Source organism: Drosophila mojavensis, unplaced genomic scaffold, assembly GCF_018153725.1.
Source record: "Drosophila mojavensis isolate 15081-1352.22 unplaced genomic scaffold, ASM1815372v1 contig_81, whole genome shotgun sequence".
NCBI lineage: Eukaryota > Metazoa > Arthropoda > Insecta > Diptera > Drosophilidae > Drosophila > Drosophila mojavensis.
The window spans coordinates 2,178,767-2,201,749 of record NW_025318907.1 but is presented as its reverse complement, the minus strand read 5'-3'; the positions used below and the strand labels follow the sequence as shown (position 1 = coordinate 2,201,749).

Here is a 22,983-nt window from a genome sequence, read left to right as displayed (position 1 = left end):
TTTCGTGTCGAGCAGTAGTCGAGTGTGTGTGTGTGTGTGTGTTAGCCCCAAAAAGCATGTTAACTTGCGTTATGTTTTATACATTTTGCTGTGTGTTTTGTTTATTAGGCACTAGGACTAAAAAAAAAAAAAAACAAACAAACGCGCACCCAAATGTTGTCGAGCTGCTGTGTAAATGACGGTGTTATGCGAATTAACTCTGAGATCTCTAGGGGCTTCACTCTACAACAAATTTCTGCAGCATTTCGTTTAATTCTCTGCTTTAGTTTCCTTAATATTTATTTATGGTTTTTAGTTGAGAATCAGTTAAAGCAGCAGCAGCAGCAACGATACATCGGTAGGTATATCGGCATTAGGTAATTTTCGATACTCTTCCAGCGCGACTTAATGCGAATGTGTGTGTGTTTGTACTCAAATCAATTTTTGGTTAGCAAACAATTCATAAATGAATTACGATTCGATGGAATTATAATAAACATTTATCAAAATATATATTGGCTTACAGCGAAATGATTTTGTTGCAATTGATTTTATATACATAAATATTTATTTTTAAGGTAACTCTTAAGCTCATATAACTAGGTATTTATGAATCTATTCCCAATATCATTAAGTGCTCTGGGTTTCGTCAACAAAAACAATTAAAGCTTTCGCTGCTGGCTTATGCAAGCTCTAACATATAAATGATATTTATGAATAATGATACATTATATTTATAACTATATGCTTCTGAGCTTTTTATTAACTCTGCTTCATTAACAAAATGGGTTGATATATATATATTTATTATTGAAAAAAATGTTTCAACAATTTGTTCTTTTTCCACATTTAATTTAAGAATTTTCTTTAAATTGGAAAATTTCTGATTTTGAATTGAAATTTAAGTTAGCCTCAACTATATTCTACTATATATTTCTGAAAACAAAAATTCTATTTGATTTTATTGTTTTTTCTTTTTAACTATAATTTTTACTTATCATGAAAAAAACACTCGTACTCTTCTACTATTATGTATTTCATCTGTTCGCCTGTGCCACACACTGTAATTGCTTCTACGATGGATGATATCTCTACACACACACACACACACACGCACACTCACACATATACATGCACAATGCCAAAATAAAACAAACAAATAAAATATTCGTTGAAACTATTCAAAAAATGCAAAAAAATAAAAATAAATAATATAAAATAAAATAAAATAAAAAATTAAATATCTGTGCATATTTATTAAAAATGCCAACACCAATGCCGCTTGAATAATTCAAATGGAATCTGTTCATAATTAATGAACGCATAATTTAAATGCTTGATCAAAATTATATTCTATATTCAATTTTTTAATTGATTTTTTGGCATAATTACTTTGATTATAATTTGAAATATGCACTTCAATTGACACACACACACATATGTATACACACACTCGCACACACACACACACACTCACGCAATACAGAGCTCACCTCTTACGGCACACCAACAACTAAATCAGCATCAGCAGCAACTGCAGAACCACCTCCACAACAGCAACAATAGCAACAGCAACAACAACAACAGCAACAACACCATCCACACGGCCGGCGGCATCACTGCTGGCGCAACAACAACAACACCAACAGCAACAACAACAACAAACAACGCTGCCGCTGCCGCTGCTGCTGCCGCCGCCGCCGCTGCCGCCGCTGTTATGGGTCATCACACACTGGAAGTGGGCAAGAAGCGGTCAGCGGATCCTGAAATGTTTCCACTGGTATTTTGTTTAATTTCTTTCACATCTCTCTGTTCTTTTCTTTTATATATTGTTTCTGTTTCTGTTCCTTGTTCTATTTCTGTTTCTGTTTCTCTTTCTGTTGCCTTGCGTTCCATTTCTGATTTCTGATTTTAATTACTGTTACTGTTTAATTTCCTGCGTGTTTCCTATTTTTTTTTTTTTTTTTTTTTTTTTTAATTGATTTAGTTAAGTGTATTTGGTTTCCTATCGCATGATTTTAAGCTGCGAGTGTGCGCTACAAAACAAATTTATATACCTAGGGCAGCTGTAAAGAGCTCAACTGAAAGAGTGCGAATTCAAATAGTTGCTTGGCTTTTCGTTACATAATTTTGCGCCGAAAATAATTCATTTCATAAATATTTACATCAATTATTAATGGCAATTCATAAAAAAAAAAATTAAATTATTGTATTAAATTAATAAAATACAGTATTCAGATAATAAAGATTTATCATTTTTCATTCAGTAAATATTAGGAATAAAATTAGAAAAAATAGCTGATGCACTTAAAGCTCATTATAACTCAGAATTTCAATTATAAACTCATCAATTGATTAGATAAACAGTTAAAAATTTTATTTATCAAACTCTCAAATCGTCAAGCCAATGAAACGGCCTAAAAAATATCTACTACTTCAAACTTTCCAGCAATTCTTATCCAAATTTCTTAGGCAACTTGTAGCGAAAGCTTTTTTCAATGCCCGAAATACAATCATAAATAGAAAATAAATAAACGACTTTTAGTCTAGATTTGCTCAAAAATTTAAATCATATAATATTATACTTGATAAATTTATATAATATGCACAAGAAAACATAATCAAAACATTTCGAAAAATCTAATTTGAAGAACGAAAATAGAATCAAGCTTTGTGACTAAGCTGCGAAAAGTCCTTCATTGCCTATTAATTTTATTAATATTCATTTTAATTTTAAAATCTATTTTTAAAAAAAAAAAAAAAAAAGAATATGTGATGTATACTATATATTTTTAAAAGTATTATTTCCTAATTTTTTAAATCAGCTCAAAAGTATTGAACAAAATTGAAGCTAGGCAAAATTTGAGTGTAGCAAAATTTGCAACTTCTTAGCGCTGCCATTGCAATAAGCAAACACTCAGCCGAACTTTTCAGCTATTAACTCACTCACTCATTAACATAGCTGCACTCACACCACTCACTCACTCACTCAGTCAATCACTCCTTTATTCACTTATTTAGTCGCAAATTTCACATGCCTTATGAAGAGCCATCAATTAGCGTTTACAAGCAGCGAGTCAGTCAGTCAAGTCTTTCAGTCAGTTAGGCGGCGAGCATTTAATTTGCAGAACCAAGTAATTATCTGGCATATCAAAAGAGCAAACACGCACAGACAGACACACACACACACACACAGACACATAGACATTGATGGAGACAAATGCATATTGCTAATCAATTTATCAATACAGATGCATGTGTTGGCTTGTTGAGCTGGTAGCGACAGCTTCAGCTTGCAATCAGCGTTGCGTGCCACATGTGGCATCAATTAGGGGTTGTATATGATAAATCACAATCACACACACACACACACCCATACAGCCGCACATTTACAGACTACCTGGGCAAGTGTTAATTAAAATGGTTTAACTGTTAATTGACCCAGCCCACGCACACGTCCTCGCCCCTCACCCTGCCCAACAAGAAACACAACTCACTCGCATTTGCCTGCATGACGAACTGTTTGGCTAGGCGCTGATTCGATTGGTTCGACAGCTCTTCCGCTCTTTATTTACAGCTGCAGCTACATAGCAGCCGCAGCCGTCGAGCTTAATTGTTTAAGTGCCTAAGTGCTTTTCCAGGTTAATTAGCTTTACATGCGAACAACTTTGCTTGGCTTTTGCGCATTTTGCTAAAAAACAAAAAAATATGTAACTTAAAACTTAAGTCTTGGCCTAATTGTATGTATTTTGTATGTATCATGTATCATGTATGTATTATTATATTATTTAGGTTAATTTATCACACATTCACATCACGCTAGACTACGTATTTACTTACATATATATATATGTATGCATATATGTATATACATATATATCTTTAACTTATCGCTAATACCTCTTAATGAACATTTTTGTATTTTGTATATTTATGCTGAATATATTCACTAATTTCATTTGTGTTCTCTCTCTTCTTCGTTTGTTTTTTCGATTCGACTTTCGTTTGTTTTCTGTGTCTCTCTCTCTATGTTACTTGTTGCCAACAATTCAAAAAACAAAACAATCAATTGACAACAACAACAAACAACAACTGCAACTACAACAAAAATGTCTGCTAACCCAAATCAAAAAACAAATTCAACCAACTACAAATGCATCAATCAACAATGCGAATCATTCAAATTAATCATTCAAAATGAACAAATAAAATCAATTACTAATACCGAATTGCGCTCATAATGGATAAATATCATCACAATTATTATATACAACAATAATAATAACAACAACAATAATAATAATGATCATAAATGTGCACAATTGCCAAAAAGATGGATGTTAAAACGGTTGGTTCATTTTACTATGAAAACTTCGTAAGTACTCCAAAGCCAATAAGAAAACGTAACTTACCAAATAAATGAACAACTATCTCCATCCAGTATTATCACAATACTACAATATATATATATACACCACATGATAATGAACTACATATAAATACAATAACTAACATTCTTACATCGTAAGCTGTGTTTCTTCGAGTGCGCAGGGGCAGGAATTTATCGATCAATCAGGAAATTGATCGATCATTTCGATAGCATATTCGATCATTCAATTATTTGTAGAAAACTTTTCACTTAATTAATTGATTCGCTTTGGTTACCAATTCTGACAAAGAATAATACCTTATTACCTTATAGATTTCAAAAGATTGAATTAAACAAAGAAATATTTACTTTAGTATAATCAGATTTATATTTAATTTAAAGGAGAGTATAGATCACGAAGCGAAAGAAGGCTTAAAGACAATTTTGAGACAGACAGAAACAATAGAAATTATATGTAGAGAGCCCAGCAGAATATTGCATAGGCTTGCTTTTGTGTATGAGTAAATGAGAGCTACTTTACTAAGTGAGGAAGGGAACGAAACGGAACTGAAAACGAACACCTATATAAAGAGTGCTGCTGGGCTGTTGAGCTGCTGTGCCAAACAGCTCTATACAGTAGAATTGAAATAAAATCCTGATTTGGCAGAGAGACCAGAGAGAGCTGTGGTGAGAGAAGAAGGGTGTTATATAGCTGATCACTGAATGAAACTTTTTTATGAGTTAATAAGAAGGGTTCCATGTTGTCAAACGAAGAGAATGGCAAAGATGGAATAAATTGGACACTTAATCATAAATTTCTGATCTGCTGATAAAAAGTGGTTGCTAAAATTTGTAAAATATTTTATTTAACTTATTATTATATAAATATAATAATATAAATAAAATAATCTCATATGAAGAAAATGTTTCTTCAGTTTCAGTTTTATATAAATCGCATTAGGTATTGTGAGAAATGTAGAAACAAAAGAATAAAAAATATTTTTTTTTCTGAACTTAATTATCATTTATGATGTCACTTTGAAGAAACACAGCTTATTTAAACAATACTTAACGCATACTAGAAACAAACAAACAGAAATTGGCTACCTAAGTGCATGAACAGAAATTAAAATTACACAAAAATACAAATTCACATAAAATAACTGAAATAAATAAATAAAAACGAAAACAAAATCGAAAAAAATAATAAACTGAGTCAAATCGGTAATCAAAATTGGTTTCAGCATGGGTCAGCTAAAGAGATTAATTAGATAATGAATCGACAATTTGAGTGCCAGATCAACAAAATTGAAATGAACTCAGCTGTCCTCTGCTGCGGCAATATTCCACACATATAATACAATAACTTTCACATTTCACACAATTGCTTTAATCGCTGGCTGAGCAAAGCTTTTTGTAGCTTTTTATGCGAAGCACATTAAAAGCTTTCGCCCTTGGTAAAATGCACGCTAAACGTTTACGAACAATTTCTGCTCAGTTAAATGCTTTTTTTTTTCTTTTTGGTATTATTCCTGGTTTTTTTATTCGATCTGAATAGTTTTTTGGTTTATTATTGGACATATGATTATTTATTATTTAAACACATTGGCAAAAGTTTGAGAAAAATTGAGTGGAAAATCGAAAAAAAAAAAATTGAAAATAAAAGTTGTAATAACTAATTAAAATTCCCAGTTGAGCTCGTTTGTAAGCTATTTATGTAAACAACATATATATATAATAATATTATTACTCAATATGTATGGTTAGAGTGCAATTAGTTTAAGTTGAAATTGAATTTGTTGAATAATTGACAATTTTTGTACTAATTGATTTTTTATATTTCATGTTCTCTTCCCCGTCTGCTCTCTCGCTGTCTCTTTTCGCAATAGCAATTCTCTGGCATGGTACCGTTTAAACGTCCAGCTGCCGAAAAGTCTGGCATTCCAGTGTATCAACCCGGTGCGACAACCTATCAACAATTAATGCAGCCCTACGTGCCAGTGTCATGTGAGTATCCCCCACAACAACAACAACATCAACAACAACAACAACAACAACCAATATGTAGCGCCATAACAACAACAACTACAACAACAGCAGCAACAACAGCCAGTAATAATAATAATAATGCTGTAACTGTAACTGCTATGACTACCAATACCAATACCAATACAAACACAAACACAATCACAAACACAAATACAGCCACATCAACACCAACACCAACACCAACACAAACAACAACAACAACAGCTACTAATCATATTAATAATCATGATAACCAAGCGCTAGCTAATGATTCTGATGCAAATCATGATCAAGAAAATAATGACACAACAACAACAACAACAGCACAAACCAACACAACAACAACAGCCACAACAAACACTGCTAACGATTGTAATACAACACAAACAATTACAACAACAGCAGCAGACACTGATACAGCTAATGATACAACAAAAACAGCAACAACAACAGCTGCAGCAGCAGAAGCTGCTGCAACAACAACAACTGACACAGCAGCAACAACTAACGGCAGCTCTAGCCCCCCCAACACAGAGACAGCACTTGAACCCTTGACCCTGGCCAATGGCGATAATAACAACTATTTGTCATATATTAACAACAATTTGAATAAATCATTGAATGGCGACGAGCTGCCCAATGAGGCAGACAATGGCACAGCAGCAGCAACAGTTGCCGCCAACACAGCAGCAACAGCAGCAGCAGCAACAGTCGATACCGATTCCATTTCCATTTCCGCTCCGCCCGCCTACATCCAGGCGCCGCCTCAGCGCAGCTATGCGCCCAAGCAGAATGGCAGCGATGCCTATCAGCGCTATCACAATGGCCACAGCAGCGGCATTCTGCCCACGCCCACCAGCACCACCAGCAGCAGCAATGTGAGCAACGGCAGCAACAGTTGCCCAGCATCGGTGGCTCCGGCGGTGCAGCAGTATCAGCGCATCAGCTATGCCATGCCCGCCTATAGCTATGCCAATTTGTATAGCGGCTATTCGAGTGCCACGCCCATTGTCAGCATGGCCAGCGGCTCGGTGCAGAACAGCTATGTGCAGGCACATCAGCAACAGCAACAGCAGCAGCAGCAGCAACAGCACCAGCAACACCAGCAGCAACAGGTTGCCCAGGTGCAAGCCCAGGCTCAGGCTCAGGCTCAAGCTCAAGCTCAGGCTCAGGCTGCCTATGCTCAGCAGGCGTATGCCGCCTATGCCGCAGCCGCTGGTCTCAGTCCAGCTGCCGGCTACTATGCCGATCCCGCTGCATTGGCCAAGGAGGTGGCCCAGAAGAACTACGCCCTGAAGGTGGCCAATGCGGCGGCCAAGCCCGTCTCTGCTGCCTCGGCAGCTGCCTACACCGGCATGACGCTCAACAAGAGCTTCGTTTCAGCTGCGGCGCCACCGCAGCCCGTGCCCCAGCCCCAGCAGCAACAGGCTCAGCCAGTGTCCATGGCAACGCTGCTGCAAATGCAGGCGCAGGCTCAGGCCCAAGTGCAGGCTCAAGCCCAGGCTCAGGCCCAGGCCCAGGCCCAAGCTCAGGCGCAGTTACGTCAGTACGGCTCCCTGCCCAGCTCTGGGCTGTCCACGCCCGTGGCACCCGGCACCCCGGTGCGCGCACCCTCAGCCGCTGGCTACTTGCCCGGCGCCTCGGCTGCGCTGCTCCGTGCACCGAGCGCTGCGGCCCCCATGCCAATGGCGGCCAGTCCGCAGCAGTATGCCGCAGCAGCTGCTGCCCAGGGCTACTTCTATCCGGGCGTTATGGCTGCCACGCCCACGGCTGCTGGCAGCGGCTATGCCTATGCCATGCCCAGCAGTCAAGCAGCCGCCGCCGCTCAGCAATATGCAGCAGCAGCGGCCGCAGCAGCAGCTGCCCAGGGCGCAGCCCCTGGCACGGCCATGGTTCTTAATCCCTACAAGAAGATGAAGACCTCCTAAGTAGGCAGTCACTACTCACACGCATACACATACACACCCACACCCACACAAACACACAGAGACTCGAACGCAACTGTACTTAATGAACGTGTTGGTCCAGTTATTTGTAGCAGTAACTATTTAGTACGTAGTACACATCGAAGACGTAAGATTATGTGCCTCAGTTTTAACTTAATTTATACACTAGGTCTCGTAATAGCATAGCATTATATTTAGAGTGTCAAAAGGCGTCCCTTTTTGTATTCTAAATCAAATTGCACCATGACAAATCTGAAATACACACACACACACACACACAGAATCTAAGGATGTTGCCTGAATGTGCGTAAAGCTGCTTAAAGCTTAGGCATCCACAGCTTTTGCAATACACTTGAACTCAAGCTAAGGGAATCTAAAAGCTTTCGCGCACTTTCAATGAGCTTTCATAAAGTCTAATACGCTGTAAAAGCTTGCCCTCGAAGCGATCCTCTTGCCCCGCTAACACCCACACACAGAATGCTCGAGCATGCAGGCTAAACTTTCCTTAGATTGTTTATGATATCAAGTTTATTATTTTAAATTAGACGCAACAAAACATAACCTCACTGTGACTTGAGCTGTTGCCATTTTCGTAGCATAGCATAGTCTAAATAAGAACGAAGCTTTTAAAGCAAGAACATACAAAACAGCCTTTTCAATACGTAGTCTTTTAAGTTAAGTTCCTTTTTGATAGCCTTAAAATGAGCGTTCAAAATATAAATAGAATCGGTAACGGAAACGGAAACGGAAATGGAATTGGTAACGGTAACTGCAACTTGGTATAACGAAGTACTGTGATAGCTTTGCACATGCACACAAACACGCACACATACAACCAACCACACACGCACACAGTAAAAAAGAAAGCTTCACACACCTTGCCCTGGAATGCGAGTCAGTTAATCGTTCCTATCAATAATGCCATATAAAAAGAGAAATCCTCCAGGTAGATGCTGCTGCTGGGTACAGTTGTGTCTGCGCATGTTGTTGGTCTGCGAAAGCTTTAATGCCAAACAAATTGTTTCAAATGCTCTCTACCTCTCTTTTGTGTCACTCTCTCTGTCTCTCTCTGTATTTCTGACTCTGTCACTCTCCCACTCTCACTAGCTCAATCAGTTGCTCTCTCTCTCTCTCTAGCTGCCTCTTCTACCTATAAACAGTTAGCTAGTTAGTTAGCTTTCGTGAATGCTGTTGTAATTTTAATTGTTTCAAATTGTTGAGCAACGAACATGCGTAACGAATATTGCCTAGTTATAGAAATATACCTATTATATATACATAAATACTATAAATGCTGTATGCTGCTAATATATACATATACTTAAATATATCTATATATACGTTATATGAACATCAACACAATGTACTCTAGCACAAACACTCACAAGATCCGAAAATTCCCATACCTGAACACCCGATCCACACTCTTTAGAACATAACGAAGTTCGAACTGTATATCGTTTAGCCGTCATACACCCATACACACACCCACACACACACGCATTATCGTACATGCTAGCTATAAAGCGCTCTTACTAATCAATAAACCAATTGAAAGTCAATATCTTAATTCATCATCGATCGCTCTCTCTCTCTTTGCGATACACACATCCACCCACACCCATACATTCACACACACACAGACATTGTCACACCTGAAATCATCTTTAAAAATGTTAAGCCATCAAAATTATGTTATGTTATGTTATGTTATGTTAATGTTATGTTCAAGATTTGACTCCTATGTTGACAATTAAAAGAGAATAATGAAAAACAAACTATGTAAACTTTTCGTTTTTCCTATATACATATTTCTCTCTCACTCACTATCTATCTCTATCTATCTAACTGTATCTTGCTCTCGATGTATTATACATATTTCTTTGATATATTTCAACAATTTACATACACGCTATGTATACATGATGTATGTTTATAAAAAATTAATAAATTCAATGACAACTGAACTATGTTTTAATCTTAGATCTCGTGTGATTTTTCATAATTATTATGTTTTTTCCTCAATGTTTACGTTATATAATTTATGTACTGACAATTATACAAGTTCAATATGTAGTCTATATTTTTCTGTGTTTTATCCCTGTTTAGAATTACGAAAATACTTACAAAAAAAATATGAAAAAAAAAAATATGAAAAAAATTAAAAAAAAAAAAAAAAAAAAATGATTGCCACAGACTTGCGCACCTTAAGTTGTTAGCCACTGAAGTTGATAAATTCGAACTCTTATTATTATTATGACTATTATTATTATTATTATTATTATTATTGACTAAAATTATACATACATACATATATACTTATATAATCTCTGTAAAATTCGTTTAAATCTTTACAATATTTCTAATGTTTAATGACAATTTTTAATGTTTGCCACTAATTCTAATATTTAGTTGTCGATAGTTCATTGATTAATGTTGATTTTTTTTACAAAAACAAACAAAATATCGTGTGTGTTTGATTTCAAATATAGTTTGAACCTTACGAAACAGAAACAAAAACTTAATTTATTGTGTGTTGGTATTTATTTTGGTATATTCACTTATCTCTTGTTCATTTTATTTATTTTTTACTCTTTCTGTTGTGCCGCTTTCCACACATTTTATATATACTTAAATATATATATATATATTTGTATCTATTACTTATTTATCAACAAATATCTATTCGAATTCTAAGCAGAACACGCTCCCGTTTTCTTTTCGAAAAACTCACCCAATCGACACATACGCCACATATGCCACATATGCCACATTTGCCACATATGCCACATGTCACACGCTAAGCATTTTCACATGCCGCGCTTTTGGGCAGAGCAGCACTCGTTTTTCCAGCTTTCTCCTTCTAAGTTTCGCTTCGTTCAGCCTATGCCGAATACCTTTCATACACCTTTTACCCCACCCACCCAAAAATACATTCTGTCTGCCTTGACTGTCTGTAAAATGCTTTCAATCTTTTTGCTTAATTTCATTGCCCCAACAAAATAAAAAGCAAATACTACTACTAAAAAATTAAATAAATTAAAAAACAAAATAATTTAGATTTAGTAAAGTTTCTCTATGTTTAGCTCTTAGATATAATGGCAAGCAAAACTGAGTACGCTAACCAAAATACTATTTCGTTCTAACGGTAGAAACTAGCTGTAACAAATCTGAAAACAATACGCATACCTTATATATATACATACATTATATTATTGCTTGACTTGTGGCAGGCTTACTATCTACTTATATACCTACCTATATCTATATATACTACATACTTGATAAGAGAGTTTGCTTATTACAAAAAAAATAAATTAATTAACATGCAGCAAATGCGTCAAACAATGGAAAACTGAAAAAAAAAATAAAAAAATAAAAAATAAAATAACATTACAAACTATCGATATATCTATGTCTTGCTAAAAGTATGTTACATATATTAACAATAATCCATGTATGTCCAGTTCTCTAGCTGTCGTATGTTTCATTTTTCCTTTTGTTTAACATTGTAGAATTGTTGCTGTTTGGCACTCTTCTGGGCCAAACAAAATATGTGAAAACTTAGAGAAATCTCTGAAAACGAAAATATTACAAGAGAAAACAGTCATTCAACAAACACTGCATGTTATAAGCGCGCAAGAGTAATACATTGTTACTCAGACATTCCAGCAACCGGTATTAGAAATAATACTGAATATCATTTGATTTACTTTTGTGTTTTGCTTTCTTCTAAATTCACATTCAACTGCACCAGTTAATAGATAAAAACCGCTTCAACACAATACTTAACATTGACATCGAGTTAACAGCAAGTTAACAGTGCAACAAACAATAAGATAACAACGAAGATTGGACGACAATTTGTATTGAATTTATATATTCATTTTTTGGGCTGCTTGCGAGCCAGTTCAGCAGCTCACACGGTTTTTTATAGGAATCATTTGAGAGCTATTGCAGCTCCCGTACAGTCTTCAAAAATTCTGATTGCGATTACGACGAGCCTAGTCCAAATGTAGTTCAATATTTTAGAAAGCCACTAAATACAGTACCGTCCAAAAAAACCAGAACAGAGAACATGTAGCGTAGTTTGCGCACGGCCACAATTGATAATAGACTTTAAACTTATATTTTGTAGATAAGAGAAGCACACTTTTTGTAAAGTACACCACATTATAACATAAAAAAAAAAAAAAAAAAAATACAACACAAGAAAAACATAGTTAACAACATTTTATTCCACTAATGTATGGCGCATCAGCAACTGATGCCATTTTTGTTTCGTACATTTCTCATTTTGATTTCACCAGACTTAACTTTTAGATCTATCAAAAAACTAGAAAACTTGATCCAAAAAGCGGAAAATTTTATTAATAAAAAGTGACGAAGCGAGAAATTTCAGTGTATCTAAGTTAACTAACTAATGCATGTATTCTGAGCAAAGAGAAAACTGAACAAAACGAAATTGTTTTATGATAATTAAAAAAAGAAAACAAAAACTATATACTTATATATATATAACTTATACACTACATAAACACAAAGCAACCAATACAAGCAAACACTTTAATGAATATGTTCTATGTGCTATTAAACAACAAAAACAAGATCCACACAAAAATTAGTCTTATTAACTCTATGCGTTATTATAAAATAATGAAAACTAATACAAAAAACCAAAAACAAAAATGCAAAAATTAACAAAACAAAAAACAAAAATTTATTATATTGAAAATTATATAAACGTTTTATTGTAAAAACCGTAAAAACTTGTTGCTTCTTTTACTTAACTCTCGTTAACTGGAAAGTGCTAAATGGCAAAAACTTTACACTAATACTTCTGCGTACATTTTCTCTTTCTCTCTGACTGTCTCTCTCTCTCTCACACACACACTTACACGCTCACACATACACATACTGTATTAATCTAAGAAGTTTTTACTGTGCGTTGTCCTTGACTATAAATTATTTTCCATATCTATTTTGCTATTTATTATGAGTTTATTTCTGAGCTAAACTTATTTGGTAATCATTTTGCTAATTAATACAATTAGATTTGCTGGTATACATAACTGTTTGCTCTTAAGTTAACTTAAAAAAATTATCCTTGATTCCCTTTTGATTTTGCTAACTTCATTTGAAAGCTTTCTGAAAAACCTTTCATTGGGCGTTTATCAATGTGTGCTCTCTGCTCGACTCTCTTAATTTCAATATCGAAACATACACACACACCCCCACATACACACCTACACCCACAAGCGAGATAGTACTCGTAGTACTCCAGTTCTCCACACATGGCTTGCTCGAGCTGGTACTTTCTGTTTGTAATTGAAAATATTACTGTATTGCTTATGACAACTTAAGAACTAGTTTATGTGTATGGAAGCATTATACTATTCAATAATATATATACAATTGCCTATATATATATATACATATATATCTATACTCTTTAGAGTTAAGCGCTTTTGTAATGTTTCAAAGAAATGCTTAAGAAAAAAAAGAAAAAAAAACATTTAAAAATTTTTGTTTTTGCTACATTTTGTGCTCTTTTACACTTTGTCTTAATTTCCATTTTAGTCTCTCTCTTTATATTTCTCTGTCTCTTTCTCTGTCAAATACAACTAATATTCTCTCACCAATGTTCTCTGTCTCCGTCTTCCCCTCTCTTTACACACTAGTAGACTATCTGATCCACAGCTCTTGCATGTTTCTGTACATCAAATTGAAAAATATATAAATTGAGTCTGAATAATAACATTTTTTATTCTTCGATAAGCAGTTGTAAATTTTCGAATTTCTTTGAATGCATTACAAAAGTTTCCAGCGAGTTTCCAAACACACACACAAACACTCACACAATGCAGTAATCTTTTCAATGTCCCCACACTCTCGCTCTCACTCTCTCTCTATCTCTCTGTCTCTCTTTTGCTGTTACACGCAACACTCGTACAGGTTGTTCTTATATATATACATCTATATATATAAATACTCCTTCCATAGTGGGAAGTACGTTTCTCCTCTATATGTTACGTAACTCTCTCTTTCTGTACCTCTCTCATATTTGCTGAATATTCGTTATTATTTGTTCGTATTTTCCTTCTTCTTCTTCTTTTGTTTTTCTTTTTGGAGCGTATCGTATTGTAATTTTTCAGCATGTGCTCAATGAAACAAGAACTTTTCGTAGCAAGTACAAAATCAAATATCAGAAACGAATCAAATCCGTATCGCCAACAACAAATTTGAAGTCCAGTGTTGCAAGTGGCTGTCACTCTCATGCTAACTGTGATTGAAACTTTCGAAGTACCCGCTAAATACGCATTACGTTTATTTACTATACTCGTATTTCGGCTTCTCAGGCATGTGGTATGATGGTAACTGAGCTACAATACTCAAAACAAAAACAAAAAAAAAAAAGCTAAAAAAAAATAAATAAATAAAAACAATCGCACTTCTAAGGTAAGCTGGTGCACTGCCCAATGAGCTTCTTTATTATACTTGAACGTATGTATATGATATTATTCAAAACATTTAATTAGTAATTAGTAACTTTACTAGATATAATGTTTCTCTTTTTACGTTTTTAGCTTTATTTTTAGTTCACAAATGCTTAAACACCTAAGACATCAGAGAGAGGGAAAGAGAGAGATGAATTCTAAAAATTAGATTATGTTGTATTAAATTATGTTAAAATATTGCTGTTAAATTTGCTCTTTGCATTTAACACTTTAAAGCTTAAAAGACTGCAGAATTTTTAAAAGTTAATTCAGTCAGACTCTCTCTCGCTCTCTCCCTCTCATTCTGATCTCCTTGGCTGTTAAATTACATATGTTAAGTTTTGTGGTAAAGCCCGTTGCAAGCAATGTTATTAACATGACTCTTTTCTTTTTCATGGATTACGAAAGTATTATTGTATGACTGTATGCTGATCAAATCGAAACAAACAAAATACATGCACACACAACAACAACGAAAACAACAACAACAACAACAACACAGAGCTGTCATATTACAAGAAAAAAAAAACAATATATGCTTGCAGGCAAATTCAAAAGCTTTGTAAACTAAATTTAATTGATAAACACACACATACATAGACCAACACCCACACACATACACCCACACACACACCACACAGACTCAACTGAGCTGCTCATCCGATGCGTTTTAACTGTTGCTTCAATTACGACTCGTTCTGGATATTGAGTATACGCCAAAATTGTAGCACACTCACACATCCACACACACACCCACACGCACACATATGATATATATATATATATGATGTACATATATATATCTGTACTTATATTTGATCGACTCTTGCAGGCTTGTTTGTATGTACTTAATGTAGTAAGTATTCGCATTACCGTTAAAGTTGTTTATTTATATTTTACGTTTCTCTGTGTGTGCCTGTCTCTTGTCAGAGAGTCCTAACTAACTGCCTCTACATATATATACATAATTGATAGCTCTTTAAATATATATATATATACATATCGACTATATGAGTATTTAAATTGTCTGTTTGTTTTTTAATTACAGCCGCTGCGCCAGTAACAAACATTTTTAAATGCGCTTCAAATACACAATTTTTGCTGCCGCCTGCTGTTTTTTTTATTGTTTCCTTATTATTATTTTAAAATTATATATTATAATTTCATCTCTCTTGTTTCAGTTGCAGCCCCCTTAATGCTTTAGCGCGCGCTTGATTACATTGATTTTACATTTTATATTTTTGATAAAATTTTACTTTTATTTTACAGCTTCTGCTTAATACTTAGACTAACTAACTCGCTTAAGCCTCACAAACTTTGACAAAAATATAATTATGCTTAAATTAAATTTTTACTAATTTATTCTAGTTTTAAGTGCGTTTCGCCATTTTGCATATGCGTTGCAGCAGCATTTTTTATATACATATTTTTTTTTCCCTCGGTGTTTGGCAAAACTTTTAAATGTAGCAACAAGTCAAGAGAAGTTTAATGGCAGGAAAAAAGAAAGTTGCACATGAAAGGCTTGGCATTAATTTACATTTATTAACTCGGGTTTTTGTGTGCCTGTTGAATTTGCATAAAATGAAAATTCACAAGTAATTAAGGCGCAGCTGAGTGTTAAATTGGATATAAGCTGGTTGCAGCTGGGTCCAGTTTAGAAACGGATTGGATGTATATGTATATATGATGTAATCATCAGTGGAATGTATAGGGATTATTTATATGAAATATATGCCGATCATATATATGTAGTTATTTCAAATGAAACTCATTTCAATTAAATTTATTATTTTCTATTCAGTTTAACTCATATTTCGATTGGAATGTTCAATAAAATATGCGCCATAATTATCAACTAATTGCCACAACACGAAAAATTCTGCTGAACCGCAAATGCAGCTTAAGCTTAATTTAAGCCTCTGCCCAATGAATATTGAAAGCAAACCAATTGCAAATTTAATTCGAACTCTCGACTCTATGATTATTGCATATGTGCTCTCATAATTTCTTTTTTCTACTAATTTCATATATATACATTTTTTTTCCTTTTACATGCTAACACATACGCGTTCAATTATATAACAACCAACAAAAAAAAAAACTTACTCAACAATTTGCATGCAATCAATTTAAATATATATTTTGAACGACTCGCACGGATTGGAATTTCAAATGGCAAAATGCAACCAAATAACGAAACCAACCAAATGTACTCGCATATTCACACACACGAAAACACCAACACACACTCACACACCTGCCAAATGCTGAATGGATGCCGAACTGCAAAAACAACAAACAAACAAACCAACCGAACAATAAACAATCACATTCTTCTACGCTTCATTCTCTGGCTCTGGCTCTAATCACCTCACACATAAATATATACATATATACATATATCTATTATTTTTTCTCTCTCTCTCTCTCTAATTGAAACACCAACAAATGCAAACTGCATGTTTTGCCGGCTTTGTGACTATCGATAATTATAGCAAACACTAAAATACCGCCACTAAATGCTTCCTGTGTTATCTATACCGATGCCAGCGGCCAGGTACAGTCGCCGCCTTGGGCTGGCTAACAGCCTGTTGGCAGCATGTTAAGCGGCTGTTAATGCTAACACTTGACATTTAATTTAATTTCTCTCACTCTCGCTCTTTCTTTATATTAGTTTTAAGTTTTGTTTCTGTAAAGACAACACACACACACACACACCTACAACCAATGCCCAGACTAAATTAAAATATTCAATTGTATTTTATGTTTATGTAATCAACTAGAAATACAAACACAATTAGAGCAGCAAGTGTTTAATAATCCGCGAAATTGTCATATTTAAATAATAAGTAAGAGAACTTTGAAACTATTTTACGGCTTGCCGAAATCCCGGTGCCCCACCTGTCCGATGAGAAAGCATCTTAGCAATTAAGCAACTATTATATATATATATAAACATATCTATATAACGACCTGCAAATATACATACCTATACCAAGAATAGTGTTTATGTCGGCTACTGTGCTACACATCTCAACACACTGGCTGCGTGAATTGGGTTAATCAAATTAAATGCGCTGCCGCGCCCCAAGGGACAGCAGGGGACAGCGACGACAACAGCCAGACCATAAAGACAACAGCAACAGCAACAGCAACAACAACGACAGCAACAACAATAACGGGAACGACGAACAAAGTGTCGACGGCCATTTTGAAGGCGTTGCCAACGTTGTCGACGATGATGTCAGCGCGCTGACATGGACACACCTTTGAGTGTGTCGTAGCTGTTAGCAGCTGTTTGCACAACTGTCTGACCCAATACGCCACGCCCACACACACACACACACACACACCCAAACACACACACACACAGACACACACATATCTACCACCTGTCGTCAATATTTGCCAAATTGAAAATAAAATAAAAAAGAAACCAATGAAAACAATAGCAAATAAAACTGTATAAAACCTTATAGACAATGCCAAGCTAATCCGTTATCAATATTCTCTCTATTTGATACTCATACAACAGCCCAGCCGGAACGGGGCGTTTTATACACTCAGTGTCCAATGCTAATGAATGGCACATTTTACATAATTAGGTAAAGAGCGGCCAGAATTTAAACATTATTTACATTCAATATGCTTACAGCGATACTCTCCCAAGTACCCCTATCTCTCTATCTCTATCTCTCTCTCTCTCTCTCTCTCTCTCTGTCTCTGTTTGTCTCACTCTTGCTCTTTGTTAATTTGTGTGTCACCAGAAATCAAATAAAATACAAATTTGTGTGCTTTGCAACACTTTTGATATAACATACTCAATACTCATCCAATAGTATTGCAACCTCTGCAGAATGAGCTTTAAGCTTTAATGCGCTTTCAAGGCGATCGCAATAATTGTGTTGCAGCTTTCAAGCTTTCGATATTCTGTTCAGCTTAGCAGCTTTTGTGCGCGCTATTCAAAGCCAAATTTATAATTTGGTTTTTCGTTTTCATTTTCTGTTCTCGTTTTTGTTTCTTTTTATCCTTACAAACAAAAATTAAAAATAAATGAAAAACAAATTTGTTAATTATTTCAACGAAAACATAAAACACAGGCCACTTTTATAATGTTATACAAATTAACATTGCGTATGTATTACGTTCTCTCTCTCTCTCTCTCTTTTCTCTCTTTTTTTCTTATATTTCTAGTGCCGCCTATTAGGATATGTAACTGTTACTGCATAATTCAGCCCACTAGAACTTAAGCAAACAATCAAAATGAATAATCTCTTTTTCTGTATAATGCATATGTCGTTAACACATACATATATAGAAATCTATATATCTATCGTAACTAAGGCGCGTTCTAAACCTTATCAAAAAGTGAGTGTTACAGACCTAAAAGCTCTTTCTCGCTCTCCCACCCTGTCTCTCTCTCTCTCTCTCCCCTCTTTCGCTCTATCTGTCTCTATGTCTATGCTGTGCTTAAAAGCTTCTTGGCTTATCCATAAACAGTTTGGCTATATCAAAAGCTAAGTTTTAGTTATCCAATACTTGCTGCTTTAAAGGTGTTTCATTTCTACATTGATTTCTAGATTTCCTTAAGTTCGACTTAAAGCTTTTGTGGCAAAACTTTATTTTTAAGCTTAGCATTTAAGTTTTTCCAAAATCAAGCAAAAACACTAATTTTTGTTAAAAGACCAACTTTTTTTATATATATATTTATATTAGCATTAACATCGAACACCGAAAACTATCGAACACACACATACTTATATAGCTGCGTCTCATACCTCAGGACTCATACGCAAGACACTTGAAAGAAAACAACAACAAAACAAAAAGAGTTTTTAAATTCATTTGCGCCGCCATTTTATAATTTATTCTCCTATTTGCCTTTAAGATTATTTAAGTGAGAAACTAGTTTAACATACGAACTAATGTATATCTATCATGAAACATGGTATCTATTATGTATCAAACAGCGACTAACATTGACAATCGAAAAAAATGAAAAAAAAGAAGAAAAAACAACAACAAAAAGAAAATGTACTCAAAGCGTAATTAATCTAACCAACCATTAACAATTCTAGTGTATCATATAATTATTATAAGAATATAACTAATTTGTGCTCTTTTTCTTTTCTTTTTCTGCTCTTCTCTTTTTTTCAAACGAAAATCCCAAAAAAAAAAAATATATATAAAAAAAATATGATAAAAAAAAAATAATCAAATTACACTGAACAATTCAAACAAAAAAAATTTAATTATTATTTTGTCAATTGGTTTGTTTACTACGTTTGCATCCTGCCATAACTCCAAAAAAAAATGAAATCAAATCTTCTCATACAAAATCTATATATAGTTACTGGACACCCTCCCGGTGTGCCAAGATTTTAATAGATCTATGTGCAGTCGGTTAAATTGTAGATTCGTTCATTTAACTGAAGGTAAGTGCATGTGCTTAAGTTTTTCCCTTTTCAGTTCTTAGTTTGTAGCACCTTTAATTTTAGTTCTAGCGTTTAGTTCTTGCGTTGCTTTTAATGCTTTTCTTATAGTGGAAAAACCATAAAAAAAAACTTTATTTTTTACGTTCTGTAGCTGAGAGACAAATACCAAATACAATTACTTAATTCTCTATATATATATTTTTTTTTTTAGCTCAATTGGCGACACTTTAATTTGATCTACCCGTTCTCAGTTTTGTTTTGATTTGTTTCCCTTTTAGGTTCTATCAAGATTCCAAGAAATTACACACACAAAAATACACGCAAATAAAAATCTAACCACATGAATTGGATGTGTTTCGTTCTACATGTTTCTGTTTACATACAATTTATATAACGTATGTAACTCTAGCCGAAGTAGGACTCTCTTCTAGTTCAGAAATCCAAACTCAACTCAACTCCTCAAGTCCGTTTTCATTTGCACCAAAATCAAATCTGAATAAACGCTACATATTTATTACTCACGATTAGCTCAAGAAGAAGCGTAACCAATAACACCTTTGTGCTTTCAAGTTTCACAAGAATTCAAAAGTCAAAATCAAAAATCAAAACAATTATTTTTATAATTGCTTTCACTGTTTATCAATAATAAATCAATGAAATTTACACTTGATCTTCGTTTACTAATCAATGTATTTTTTTCTATTCCCACGCTCCGCTCTCTCTCTCCCTCTCTCTCTCTCTACTCTACTCTACTCTCTCTGTATAGATGACAAGGTCGAGGTGATTGATCAACGTGTTGCTGTCTGTCGGGATCATGCCAACAGCCAGTGCCGTCGCAAGCAATGTAAATACTATCACATACCGATTGTCTTGCCGCCGGCCAACATAATGGCTGCCATGATCACCAATCCCAGTGAGCAGCACCAGCAGCAGGCGGCGGTGGCAACAACAACAGCTGCAGCAGTTGCTGCCGGCTACAACAGCAGCAACAACAACTTGATCATCATTGAGCCACATCAGCAGCAACAACAACAGCAACAACAACAGCAGCAACAACAGCAGCAGCAATACAATTACAACACCAACTACTATCACAGCAACTCGAACAAAGCAGCTGTCGCACACCACGCCAGCAACATCTATCAACAACACCAACAACAGCAACACATCACCTATCACTGCAGCTCACCGTACTCCCCCTCGTCGGCCTCCTCATCGTCGTCGTGCTCGATAGCCACATCGCCCACGCTATCGTCGGCCACTACGCTGTCCACCACATCGACAGCAACAATGCCGACACCGCAGCAGCAGTATGCTGCCGCTGCCGCTGCAGCACCAGCAGCCGCATTTCTGAAGGCGCCGGCCTATTATACCGACGCCACGCCCACTCTGGTGCTGAGCAGCGACTACAATGCCAACTGCATACCGATACAGGCAGCGCCGTTCATCTCGCTGCCGCAGCAACATGTACTTAAGTACACAGCAACACCCCAGCAACAGCAGCAGCAACAACAGCAACAACACCAGCAGCAGCAGCAGCATCAGCATCACGGCCTGATCCACCATCATCATCAGCAGCACGCCTTTGTGGGTCACCATTACCCGGTGGTGGCAACCACAGTGGCCGCCCTGCCAGCCACCACAATCACCGTGACGCCGGCCACCATAGCCGCGCCCTCATCCTGCATCTAGAGCAGACACACAATAAATAAATAAAACATTTTGATGCAAATTAAAGGTTGATATGAACTATTTACAAGAGCAACAAAAACATTATGGGCAAATATTGAAAACCGAAAACAAACCAGAATATAAATTATATATAAATATATATTGAGAATTCTACAGAACTTTTTCGTACGTATAGCAAGACTTTAACGTAAGCGAGTTGTTGTAAGCATTCGATTTACAGACGAGAGAAAATATTGAGTGACAGCTCTACAATATTAGAAAACCCAAGAAAATAAAAATTAAAACAAAAATGTTTAGTGTTGTTAAATGAAAACAAAATGAACTTAGCAATTAAAAAACAAAATGGAAATTGAAAAAAAAATTTATATATATACATACATATATATTTAAGCATATAAATGTATGAATATGAAACCAAAATGGGAAAACGCAGTTGCATTAAAATTAGTTACAAACTATTTTAAACTCTAGTGTTCCATATTTCAATGCAAAAATACAAATAAACATAAATAATTATGAATACGAAATAAGCAAACATTTAGTGAGGAGTGTTAAGCCTACAGGAGAATTCTACAAAAGTTTACATTGCAAATAGTCAAAATTAATCAAAACGAAAGAAATTCATAGGCCATAGTTAGGCAACAACAACCGATACGAGTAACAAAATAATAACAAATAAATAACAAATAAAAAAATAAAAATAAAAGTAAATAAGTACAGTCACGTCCTATTTTTGCAACAACGATTTACTACAAAACAGATAAGAAAACAGAATAGAACAAAGCAGAAAACGGAAAGTAGATGCATGGCAAACCATTTCAAAAGGGTTTTTTGTTTTTGTCTAAATGCAAGAAAGTGAAACGAAACCATATTCCTTTTTTTACATTTTATAAACAAGCGCATCAGCAAACTACAGAAGAGTAAATAAATAAAAACGAAAAATGAAAGGAAATGCAAATAAAATCTAATAAACATATTTTTTTATATACAAATTACAATACACAATAAAGAAGGAGAATCGAGAAATATCTGACGAA

General features: G+C 35.0%; 1 protein-coding gene across 13 annotated transcripts in view; it reads left to right on the top strand.

Moving 5' to 3' along the window:
• LOC6580505 (protein muscleblind) overlaps positions 1–22,161 on the top strand; it is a 186,317-nt gene extending 164,156 nt beyond the window's left edge. For 2 of the 13 annotated variants that reach the window (XM_044011200.1, XM_032730214.2), the window contains exons 5-9: positions 1,466–1,759; positions 6,238–6,355; positions 17,315–17,376; positions 20,170–20,254; positions 21,021–22,161. In XM_044011200.1, the coding sequence (XP_043867135.1) occupies positions 1,466–1,759; positions 6,238–6,355; positions 17,315–17,376; positions 20,170–20,254; positions 21,021–21,946 (1,485 nt within the window). In that variant the 3' untranslated portion in view covers positions 21,947–22,161. The other 11 variants (XR_006357919.1, XR_006357920.1, XM_044011203.1 and 8 more) reach the window with 11 other exon arrangements.
• The last annotated feature ends 822 nt before the right edge of the window (positions 22,162–22,983 follow it).